The sequence below is a fragment of the Anarhichas minor genome, unplaced genomic scaffold (genome assembly GCF_050575085.1).
Source record: "Anarhichas minor isolate MPS153535 unplaced genomic scaffold, ASM5057508v1 ptg000051l, whole genome shotgun sequence".
NCBI classification, from domain to species: domain Eukaryota; kingdom Metazoa; phylum Chordata; class Actinopteri; order Perciformes; family Anarhichadidae; genus Anarhichas; species Anarhichas minor.
Genome location: NW_027466497.1, coordinates 7480352 through 7493059, shown reverse-complemented (window position 1 = coordinate 7493059; position 12708 = coordinate 7480352). Strand labels below are relative to the sequence as shown.

At 38.9% G+C, this 12708-nt stretch overlaps 1 protein-coding gene and 3 gene segments (V, D, J or C); 1 reads left to right on the top strand and 3 right to left on the bottom strand.

Moving 5' to 3' along the window:
* Positions 1–748: 748 nt before the first annotated feature.
* LOC142972073 (Ig kappa-b4 chain C region-like) lies at positions 749–1348 on the bottom strand. The segment is given in 1 exon segment: positions 749–1348. A coding segment is annotated over 1 exon segment (264 nt).
* A 4627-nt stretch (positions 1349–5975) lies between these two features.
* Positions 5976–7729, bottom strand: LOC142931349 (uncharacterized). The gene is made up of 3 exons (XM_076075239.1): positions 7489–7729; positions 7061–7343; positions 5976–6857 (listed from the first exon to the last, which is right to left on the bottom strand). The coding sequence occupies exons 1-3, from the start codon at positions 7572–7574 to the stop codon at positions 6189–6191; spliced, it is 1038 nt and encodes a 345-aa protein (XP_075931354.1). The 5' UTR covers positions 7575–7729; the 3' UTR covers positions 5976–6188.
* A 527-nt stretch (positions 7730–8256) lies between these two features.
* Positions 8257–9756, bottom strand: LOC142931346 (Ig kappa-b4 chain C region-like). The segment is given in 2 exon segments: positions 8257–8789; positions 9603–9756. A coding segment is annotated over 1 exon segment (264 nt).
* A 512-nt stretch (positions 9757–10268) lies between these two features.
* Positions 10269–11004, top strand: LOC142931347 (Ig kappa chain V region K-25-like). The segment is given in 2 exon segments: positions 10269–10406; positions 10514–11004. Coding segments are annotated over 2 exon segments (384 nt in total).
* Positions 11005–12708: the final 1704 nt, after the last annotated feature.

The following is a 12708-nucleotide window of genomic DNA, read 5'->3' as shown; positions in this document are numbered from 1 at the left end:
AAGTTAATAAAGGTAACATGAACACTAGATCTTTGGCTCTGAAATACAATATTTACTTCCATGTGTTCTAAAGATTATTTTTCAAGTAATTCAAATATATTTTTAAATTTATTTGATTTTCTGTTCAAGTCAAACATTTAACTTTTCCAACAAAAATAAACACATTGAGTTTGTTTTAATGATGTCGTGTTCATAGTAAAACACATCTTATGTTATATTTATGTTACACTGCTGATACTGATACGATGATGATATAATATGCTGATGACATCATACTTCATAATTCAAATTCAATGATAGGGTCACAGTAACCTCAAAGTATTGATCATCAAATTATTATTGTTTTAAATATACAAACAATATTAAACACAACATTATAGTATTATTACATTATTTCTGAAGAAATGTCCAAACCATTTAAAACATTAGACTCAGTTGTGTTGAATGTTTCCAGAATTAATGGAACTATAAAAACAATAACATCTGTTTCTTTTTCAATAACATGCATGAAAACAAGTAATTTGATGAAATGTTCTTTATTGTGGTAAAATAATGAAAATAAGCAAAAAAAACCTGTGTTCATAATATAAAACAACATTGAACATGTCATTATATTAACTTAAATTTGGCATCTTAACAAATTGGCAGAAAGTTTTTGAATTTTAAATCTCAATCTTTCTATATTTTATTGAACTATTGAAACAGCAACATCTGTTTTTTTCATAATAATATACATTAAAACAATTAATTTGATGAAAAGTTCTTTATTATTTTAAATCAACCTAAATTACAGCAACACAACTTTATCAATGCAACATGTACTGAGACAGTGAGTGAGTGAAAGAAAGAGATGAACAAACATAAAGAGTTACAGAGTGCAGACTGAGATCAGTATCAGAGTGAAACCAGCAGCAGAGTCCCAGTGAGTCAGGTCAGGACTGGGAACACTGGTCTCTCCTCAGTGTCTCTGAGAGCGGAGTCTGGGAGCCCTGGGTGGCCTCACAGGTCACAGAGCCCACCTTCCTCCACTGGTCTGCAGGGAGCCTCAGGGTGCTGCTCCAGCTGTAGTGGCCGTCCTTCTCCAGCACCCCGGGGCTCCTGCTCTCCTCCCAGCTGCTGCTGCTGCTGCTGCTGCTGCCGTCCACCTTCCAGGCCAGACTCCAGTCTGAGGGGAAGCCCTTGTTGGCCAGGCACATGAGCGTGGCCTTCCCCTGCTGCAGCTCCTCACTGGAGGGGGGCAGCACCGTCAGGGTGGGAGGGACATCACCTAGGAGACACCAATCAGCTTAGAGGACAGGGACCACACAGCTGTCAATCAAACACCAGACACGTGGACACCTTCACTGTGAGAGAGTTGATTTCCTCCTTGAAGGAGTTTCTGTCAGATGTTCTTTCTGCTCCACCAGTCACTCACTCACACATTGTTTCACTTCCCTTTAAGAAGCCTCTCATGCATATCAGCACAGAGAGAGTCATCATACAGAATGAGCTGAAATATATCAAACTACACTGGAGATAAAACATCAATATGTGGACAAATATTAAATCTTTATCATCAGAAACCTTAACTAAACATTACTTATAAATATTTAGTGGAAACATTTACAAGTACAGAAAATTAAGTGACTACAATCAAACGTTCTTCATGTGGATGTCAGTCATCAATAAAAACTGTTCAAAGATTTTAAAAGTTTGAAACAATATTTGACACAATGAAGAAGTTTTGCACATTTTCAAATATCTTCATTTTCAATTAGATTAATTCAGTTTGAATGATTCTGATTCTGAACTTGTTTAAAAACAGTTTTAATTGAGGTTGAAATTAAAGAAATTCGTTTAAAACATTTGTAGAAGTTTTATCTTTTTTACATTTCCAGCTGTTTAAGTTCCAGTAGGAGAGGAATGAGTAAATACATGTTTAGTAAAGCTGCTCTGAGTTAGTCTCCATGATAAAGGAGCAGAAATAAACACATGAATCCGAAAAGTGTACGATTAAAACAAGATGTATTCATCTGCCTCAAACATCCACAAACTACATTTAAAACATTACTTTAGAATAATTAGTTTAGTATTATTGTGCAGAAACTTACTTCCAACATCCAGTCTGGTTCCTCCACCAAAAGTCCACCACAGTGATACAAAGTCATTGAGCCGCCGTACAAAAACCTCTCACTGTAGAGAGACACGCTCTCTGACTCTGACACCAACAAACTCAACAAACACATTCACAGTTTACACAGTTTATGTAATAACTGGTTAAATTACTTTAAAATGAATTCACAAACGATACATATGTATTTAACAATGGATTTGTTTCATTTTAAACATCTATGAGTAATATTAATCGGTCTTTAAGTAAAACAAATTGATGACGATCAAGATATTCCTGAAGAAAAACTCTCCAACAAATCCTGACAAATGTAAATAATTATCATAAACTCATATTTATTTTATACTATAATAAATTAAAAACACTATTGTTGTTTAAATCCGTCCCACAGTGATGTTGATGTGTGTTGTAGTGAATTAGGGAGATTTTACAAAACATTCCAGAAGAAAATGTTTCCATCAAACTCAAAGCAAAGACTCTTATAAATGAGCACTGACACATTCCTGATCAATACTCTGATGAAGTGATTGATCCATTGATAAACAGCATCATCACAGTAATCCAAGTCCCTGTTGGAGTCAGTCAGAGCATTTCCATAGAGAGCCACTTTGCATCAGCAGCACCATGCTCCAGTGCTCTGGGAGAGTTTATAGTCCTGAGAGTTGAACACTGGATGACTGACAGCTGTCCTTCATCACAGCAGAAGACACAGAAATCCTCCTCATCACAAACATGACTTTGATCTGCGTCCTCATCTGGACTCTCCTCTGCTGCTGCTTCACAGGTAAAGTCCAGAGAATCAAACTCCTCTCCTCTATCAACATCCGTCCCTCTGAAATGAAGCCGACTAAACCGTGACGCTGCTTTATGTGTTTGTCTCTGTGTCCTCAGAGTCCAGAGGCCAGGTCACAGTGACTCAGCCTGGAGCAGTGAGCTCTGCTGTGGGAGGCTCCGTGTCCATCACATGTAGGACCAGTCAGAAGGTTTTTTATAGTAACCCAAATCACTATTTAGCCTGGTACCAACAGAGAGATGGAGAAGCTCCTAAACTACTCATTTACTATGCTAGCACTCGACAATCAGGGATTTCAGGTCGTTTTACAGGCAGTGGATCAAACTCTGACTTCACTCTGACCATCAGTGGAGTCCAGACTGAAGATGCAGCAGTTTACTACTGTCAGAGTTTACATCACATCAGCAGTCAGTATGTGTTCACACAGTGAAAAAGCGTCGTACAAAAACCTCCCTCAGTCAGACTGAACAGAAACTGAACTGACTGCTGCAGCTGGAAGCTACTGCAGAGACTGATACACTTCACTGAAGACACACACACACACACACACACACACACACACACACACACACACTTGAGAAGATGACTTTTCTTCACCTCTATCTTTAACAGCATATTTATCGACATAACAAAAGACTTTTTAAACATGAAGATGAATTATCTCCACTTGACTTTGCATTTCATAATGAACACTTTGCATCTTTTTTGTCAGAAAGTAATCAAGAAAAGCTTCATATGTAGCACCGTTTTAGCCCAGACTACATTTGACCTTTTTATTAAAATATAATGTTAGGATTTGGAGAACAGGTAGCAGGATCAGGACCCAACACAGATACAGATGAGGAGGAAGATGGAACAATTCAATGCTTTGTTTGAAATGGCTTACAGGCATGGTCTGCTGTTTAACAGTCTCTGTTGCTTAGGAAGGTTCCTAATTAAGTGAAATAAACCTGAATTATCTAAGTGGCAGCCATGATAAAAGCAGGTCTAAATCTCTAAATACTAAGGAACTGTGCTTCAATGTTTCCTTTCTCATGTCCCTTAGCATAGAAAACACTGGACCGTCATGATTTACCAAAGGAAAAGAGATAATAACATCCAACAATTCCACTACGGCAGCAACATTTACCAAAATTCACCATTCAGCCTTCAATAACATCATCTGTTACTGTTGAATTGCACATTATGCATTAATAGAAAACATCCCTTTAGGAGGAGGGATTCTATTTTGGACAAGAATCCTGAGTTGAATTCTACAACATTCAGATTTGTCACTCTACACATTTTTAATGTTTCATAAATAAAGTTGTTTAAAAACTAAATATGAATCCACTGTAGCAGAGTGAAGGTGCAGTTGGATTTTATTTGCACCGTGGTTGTTTTTTCAACTCTTTCAATAACTTTGTGACATTTTCCATCAAAGGAAAAGTGGTTTAGAATAAATATAGGACGTCAGTTTGTTTTACTATTCAGCTGCTGCTATGGAGTCCAAAAGGAAGGAAAGAAACAGCAGGTGGGAAACAGGCAGCAAAACTCCAAACGAATGATACAACAAAGACAAGGAACAAAGAAACTGGGCTGGTATGAACAGTGAATGACTGATGGGGAAGTGGGAACAGGTGAGCAGGAGGTCTGGTGGGTGCAGGGCTAACGAGGGGTCAAACTAATCAGGGCGGGGCCGATAATCAAAACTGGCGGGAAAAAATACAAAGGCAGGAAGTGAAGTGATCTGAAACGGTAGGAGAGGTGGAATACTACACATGGATGACATGAATGAATCAAAGGAAGAACATGGAGCATGGCAGATTATGACATGTAAAAGCAAAACACATCAAATACACACACAATGTAAGAATGCACCAAAAGAAGGAAGGTCCCTCTTAACATGTGTCTTTAGCTGCTTTCTACCACAACTTCCTCAAATCTTTAGTCTAACACTTCCACAGTTTTGGAGCCAGAGCCACAAAGGCACCTTTAAGCCTTTAGAGATGGAAACACAACAAGCTCTGATCATAGCAGGACAGATGTAGAGGAGATCATGCAGGACAAACTCACAGCTTCGCTTCCAATGGCTTCCTTTCATCCTTTAAAACCAGCTAAACACTGTTAGGCTGCATCGAGACAATTATCAGATGTGACGTGAACATAATCCCTTTAGTTCTTCTAAAAATCATCACCTAAAGTTATGAAATATTGGTGATCTGACCCAGTGATCAACCCAGTCTCCTGTGATCTCATGGATCATTTCCACACACACAGACTGTGTTGTCATCGCTTTCATTCAAACATTTTGTTGAATCAATTCTCTTTCATATGACGCCGATGATATCCCGCTTTCTATTTCTAATCTATTTTCTTTAATGTATTCAGATATTAAAAAAATAAAAGCAATTAAGTTAAATTCTTACAACACATGAGTCATAATCAAGAGCAGACTCCAGTGGTGTGAGACGATGTAGTTGTTTTCCATCACAATGCTTTTAATGATGTGTCGTTACCAAAGTTAATTCATAACAAAACAAACCTGAAACAACCATGGAGAACATGTTCCCCTTAAAGTATGAAGAAGTGAATATAAAATAAGGATATTGTTGTAATTATTACAGTTTTTCTCGATTGCTAAGACACATTTCTTGAAACGGTCACCCATTTTCTCAAAACTGTAAACACAAAACCTCATCTTCAAGCACTATTTACAAAACCTCTGAATCCTCTTGCAAAATGAAACTTTCGCCTCAAAACAGTTTTACCTGTGCTCAAAATCAAACACTGCTCTCAAATCATAAACAAAGTGATCAAAATAATATACACTATCAAGCAGTCAGTAAACAATACACCAATAAATATAAAACACATTGTTCAAAACATATAGTTCTCAGGGAGAAGTAGATTTTTAATCTCAAAACAAATTTCATATCAACGAAAACATGTTCTATTAAAGTATCTCAAAATTGATCAGAAATTACTACTGTGCTTTGCTCTTTGCAATTTATTTTGTTCTTCCTCCTCCTTGTACCCCTATTTTTACAGTACTGTACCCTGCGTCTCACAAATGTGTCCTTTGTCTCTGTGATACTGTAATTCTTGTTCTTTGTTGATATGAACCTGCAACCAGTCAAAATCTATTGAGCAGTCAGTACTGTTCCTGTAACAAATAGAAAGCACGATGTTCAAGGCCATACAATTTGTTTATTGTACATTATACAGCCTACAATGCACTGTAGGCCTACTACAGTATACAATACTACAGTAAAAGGGACAAAAATCAAAGGAGTCAACATGTCATCAATGTGCTTCTTCTTGTCTTTGGGCTGGGTCAGGCCAGAGCACTTCGTCGACATCACAAGCAATATTTTCTCTCCTGAGGCAACGGGGGAAGAAGCCTCTTGTGTGCCGTATCCAGCCCTGACATGATTCCTCACCTATATCACCACAGGCTAATTCCATGGCTTGCAGCAGATTTACTCTGGTGTAGGGTTGTCTATCATACACTTTCCATCTCCATGAGGAGAAAAACTCCTCAATCGCATTCAGGAAAGGCGAGTATGGAGGGAGGTACAAGGTCATAAACTGACCATTGATGTTAAACCATTCCCTTACCTGAGCAGCTCGGTGGAAACTGACATTGTCCAGCACTATCACATTGGTGGGAATGGGATTCTCATTTAGCTCTTGACCCTGCTGCTCAAATAAAATATCTCTTAGATTGGCCAGAAATCTTAGAAGATGCTGGGTGTTATATGGCCCGAGTGTAACATGGTGATGTAGAACACCGTGGTTGCTGATAGCAGCACAGATTGTGACATTGCCACCTCGTTGACCAGGGACTTCAACAATGGCCCGCTGTCCAATCACGTTTCGGCCTCTCCTTCTCCTCTTTGTTAGATTGAAGCCTGCTTCATCGACAAAGATTAACTCATGGGGTCTGTCCAAGGATTCCAAGTCAAATATTGTCTGTGTAGGAACACAATATAATGTATGTAGAATTTAGTAAGTTGTCCAGAGACAGTGCTATATTGTAGAGTTCAATTAGGCCTACTGTATGCACTTCTGATTCACATACATTGTATGTACTGAAGAGTAATGTCATTCACATAGTATGTGGCAGTACTGTAGACAATCTGGATTACAGTAAATGTGTCTGAATGTACACTTACTTGCACATACTGAGCTCGCAGTTCTTTCACCCTTGGTGAGTTGCGCTCAAAAGGTACTCTGTATACTTGTTTCATTCGTATCCTGTTACGATGGAGGACACGGTCAATTGTGGAAATGCTCACACTGTCGATTCCCTGGAAGTGTGTGTTGTCTTGTATCACTCGTTCCTGGATTTCTCTGAGTCGTATTAAATCATCTTGAAGGACCATGCCCACTATAACGGTCTCTTGCTCCTGAGTGAATATAGCTCTCCTTCCACCTGCATGTGGCAGCCTTGCAGTTCTACAAAAAGTAGATGTGCAGTTACAAAACATATTCATGCAGTACAATACATACAGTGATGAACTTTACAAATGTCTATTGAAACAGCTGCATATAGTGTAGTACAGTAAATTTGCAATTACAAAAATACAGTAGCATACTGTACCTGTTCTCTTCTCTGAATGTCCTCACTATGGCGGACACAGAAAATCGGCTCAAATTGGGGTGCACTCTAAGTCCTGCTTCCCTCATTGTCAGTCCGTGGACTATAACATGGTCTATGACTGTTGCTCGAATTTCATCAGATATTTCCACTCTTTGTCTTCCTCTTCCTATTCGTCCTCCTCTTCCTCTTTCTTGCCCTCCTCCTCTTCCTCCTCGTCGCCCACCTCACATACGCACTTGCCCTCGTCCTCGTCCTCTCACATTGTTTCTTCTATCCATTCTCAGACTTTCTCCTTCTCACCTTCAACCACCTGTTTGCTCTCTAAACTGGCTTATATTGGTTGTATCACATCATTTGATACAAGTGAAATCAATTTTGAGTGATTGTGTTTAATCAATGACATGTGTTCTCTATTTGTATTTGATTGTTGCCACTTGTGTTTACCAGTATGGATGACATGTGCATTAGAGTGCAGAATGTGTTTTGAGACTGAGAATGTGTTTAGAGTTTTGCTGAAAAGTCTAAGTGAGATCTGCAAATTGTGTTTTACCAAGTGAAATAGTTTAAGGTATTGACAACAGACTGCACAATTAGCTAAACGAGTTCAGGCAACTGAGAACTTTGTTCAGCCAATGGGTTTTAGTGTTTTAGCAATTGAGAAAAACTGTAAGGCTTCATCCTTTATTGTGATTAGTATTCCTGATATAAAATATATGTCACAGAAATAAGTCATGTCTGCTCTATTAATAAAGAGCACAAAGACATTACTATTTGATGACATTTTTATTGTTTTGAACAATTAAAACAAACAATAATACAAAAAGCAAGAAACCATTATGTTGAAACATTTAATGAGGAACAGAGAGAGAGAGAGAGAGAGAGAGAGAGAGAGAGAGAGAGAGAGAGAGAGAGTTACAGACTGAGATCAGTATCAGAGTGAAACCAGCAGCAGAGTCCCAGTGAGTCAGGTCAGGACTGGGAACACTGGTCTCTCCTCAGTGTCTCTGAGAGCGGAGTCTGGGAGCCCTGGGTGGCCTCACAGGTCACAGAGCCCACCTTCCTCCACTGGTCTGCAGGGAGCCTCAGGGTGCTGCTCCAGCTGTAGTGGCCGTCCTTCTCCAGCACCCCGGGGCTCCTGCTCTCCTCCCAGCTGCTGCTGCTGCTGCTGCTGCTGCCGTCCACCTTCCAGGCCAGACTCCAGTCTGAGGGGAAGCCCTTGTTGGCCAGGCACATTAGCGTGGCCTGCTGCAGCTCCTCACTGGAGGGGGGCAGCACCGTCAGGGTGGGGACGACTCGACCCACTGCAGAGAGAGATTCATGAAGTTCATGAGGCTACTAGTTCTGTTGGTCTTCCTCAGATCGGATCAAACTGATCTCAAACGTTTCACTTCCCTCTCTGAGCTCATTAACCATGACAACAGACAGGCATCACTGCTGAACCATGACAACAGACAGGTTTCAGTACTGAAGATAAAACCTATAAACTGACCTTCTTTTACGAAGCTTTCTGAGTTTCACACTTCAAAATATCACGATAAAAATGAAGATTGTGAGGCTTTTATAGTATTAAGTATCTTAAGTATTTCTAGTTTCAAGCCAACACCTCATACATGATGACATGTGTTTGTTCTCTTCATGTGAGCAGGAATCATCACTGAACAGTCTGCTTCATTACTGACACATAACTAATATTGTTAACTGCTGAAATACTCTTTCAAACTCTTACGACATGTTTATTAGCTTTAAATCATCAGTCTGGGAGAAAAAGTCAGAACCACATTAAACACTGAACTAACAATAAATAATTACTATTCATTCTTTAGCCGTAATATCAAAACTTTAACTTTTAAAATTATTTTCTTCATGAAAAGTAATGCAGAGTAGTTACAGTGAAATTATGATAATGAATCAACTTAAAGTTAAAAGTTTTGTGCAACAACATTATTCATCAGAGTGGATTTTCATCGAGCTATCGACACTGAAGACTTCAAGAATTGTTACAAATATATAAGATTTTAAATATCAGAGGAAATATTACAGTAAGCTCTACAGCTATGACATTCAAACATAATACATGTGTAATGTAAGTTATTAAGGGAGTCGATCGTACTTACAGTTAACATCCAGTCTGGTTCCTCCACCGAACGTGTTCCACAGTGATACAAAGTCATTGAGCCGCCGTACAAAAACCTCTCACTGTAGAGAGACACGCTCTCTGACTCTGACACCAACAAACTCAACAAACACATTCACAGTTTACACATTGCATTTAATAAATGGTTAAATTACTAAAAACGGATTCAGAAATGATACATATGTATTTAACAATTTATTTTAGAAATGTTAGACATCTATGAGCAATATTAACTTGACTTTCACCAAAATCAATTGATGATTGATCAAGATATTCCTGAAGAAAAACTCTCCAACAAATCCTGACAAATGTAAATAATTATCATAAACTCATGTTTATTTTATACCATAATAAATTAAAAACAATATTTGTGTTTAAATCCGTCCCACAGTGATGTTGATGTGTGTTGTAGTGAATTAGGGAGATTTTACAAAACATTCCAGAAGAAAATGTTTCCATCAAACTCAAAGCAAAGACTCTTATAAATGAGCACTGACACATTCCTGATCAATACTCTGATGAAGTGATTGATCCATTGATAAACAGCATCATCACAGTAATCCAAGTCCCTGTTGGAGTCAGTCAGAGCATTTCCATAGAGAGCCACTTTGCATCAGCAGCACCATGCTCCAGTGCTCTGGAAGAGTTTATAGTCCTGAGAGTTGAACACTGGATGACTGACAGCTGTCCTTCATCACAGCAGAAGACACAGAAATCCTCCTCATCACAAACATGACTTTGATCTGCGTCCTCATCTGGACTCTCCTCTGCTGCTGCTTCACAGGTAAAGTCCAGAGAATCAAACTCCTCTCCTCTATCAACATCCGTCCCTCTGAAATGAAGCCGACTAAACCGTGACGCTGCTTTATGTGTTTGTCTCTGTGTCCTCAGAGTCCAGAGGCCAGGTCACAGTGACTCAGCCTGGAGCAGTGAGCTCTGCTGTGGGAGGCTCCGTCTCCATCACATGTAGAACCAGTCAGAAGGTTTATGCTTCGGGCAGCACTAACCTTTTAGCCTGGTACCAACAGAGAGATGGAGAAACTCCTAAACTGCTCATTTACTATGCTAGCACTCTACAATCAGGGATTTCAGGTCGTTTTACAGGCAGTGGATCAAACTCTGACTTCACTCTGACCATCAGTGGAGTCCAGACTGAAGATGCAGCAGTTTACTACTGTCAGAGTTATCATCAGATCAGCAGTCAGTGGGTGTTCACACAGTGAAAAAGCGTCGTACAAAAACCTCCCTCAGTTAGAATGAACAGAAACTGAACTGACTGCTGCAGCTGGAAGCTACTGCAGAGACTGATACACTTCACTGAAGACACACACACACACACACACACACACACACACACACACACACACACACACACACACGCACACACGCACACACGTACATTTCCATCAAGAGGATTCAGTATTTCACTATTGTTGCTGTAACCATTAATGAACATTTATCACAAGAAGTTAAATGACATAAAATAATCTTGGTGTTCATCAAATTACTCTTTCCACCACAGCTTTTCATCATCCATTCATATCCTGTTATAGTCACATGTTCTCATCTGATTTACCAAAGAATCAAGAAAAGCCAACCTGAAAACATTCATATTTTCTTCCTATATCTGTATATGAAACGTATGCAAAGACACAATTACTCTGACATGAAACTCAAAAACCCAACAAATACATTGAGATTAATATTCATTCTTCACCTTGAAAACATCAAATCAATCTCTTCTCAACGTCCATCCACTAACTGTTGTTGAGCCTTCAGTCACATCCTCAGCAGACGGAGTCGCTCAGTTGTCATTGAAATGTAGATTTTTAAATTCCCAACAGGAAAACTACTGAATGGACTTTGTGCTGAAATAGTTTTAATTGTAAAGCTTCGACTTTCAACCTCAACTTTTCAGTCAACGTGGACGAGAAGTTGTTAAAGTGCAGCATGAAGATCTTCAGAGAACTCACATCTACATGAAGTTGAGTGAAACAAATCTGTGCAACTGGAATAGACGGTGGGCTGAAGGTGTTTTAGTGTTGGAGATCGATCTCCATCGATAGAGTAAACTATATTCATGTTTGATATTAAATTATATCATGAAGTCCAATGAAATGTGTTGGCAGATCTGGTTTATCATATAATTTAACAAGTTTATATTTGAAGTTTGATCAGGAAGTTCACGGGACAGCTCCACTTTCTGAACCAATCAGATTGTTGATTTTAAAATCATTGAAAATACGAACCAATCACATACGGCTTTAATAGAACGTCTCTCGCTGAGGATGAATCATTTAAAAACTTAAAGCAGAGAGGAGCCTTCGGTCCACCGTCTAGACCTGAAGATGACTTCCATGTTTTCTGGTTCTGTCCACACGTCCAAAACTTCTGGTTGAGTTTCTCTAACAAACTATCTGAGCTCCTCAACCTCAGCCTTCCTTAAAGCCTCATCACAGCTTTACTTGGTGAAATCTCCACATTACAAACACATAAACATGTCAAACCCACATTAATATTGATATCAGTCATCACTGTCCAAAGAGATCATATTACCAAACTGGAAAGACGGAACAAAACTGTCCTCAAGTCACTGGATCAGTTTACTACCAGACCATTCAATGTCCTCCACATGTAGATATGTAAATGTGTAGATCAAATTTACTTGAGAAGATGACTTTTCTTCACCTCTATCTTTAACAGCATATTTATCGACATAACAAAAGACTTTTTAAACATGAAGATGAATTATCTCCACTTGACTTTGCATTTCATAATGAACACTTTGCATCTTTTTTGTCAGAAAGTAATCAAGAAAAGCTTCATATGTAGCACCGTTTTAGCCCAGACTACATTTGACCTTTTTATTAAAATATAATGTTAGGATTTGGAGAACAGGTAGCAGGATCAGGACCCAACACAGATACAGATGAGGAGGAAGATGGAACAATTCAATGCTTTGTTTGAAATGGCTTACAGGCATGGTCTGCTGTTTAACAGTCTCTGTTGCTTAGGAAGGTTCCTAATTAAGTGAAATAAACCTGAATTATCTAAGTGGCAGCCATGATAAAAGCAGGTCTAAATCT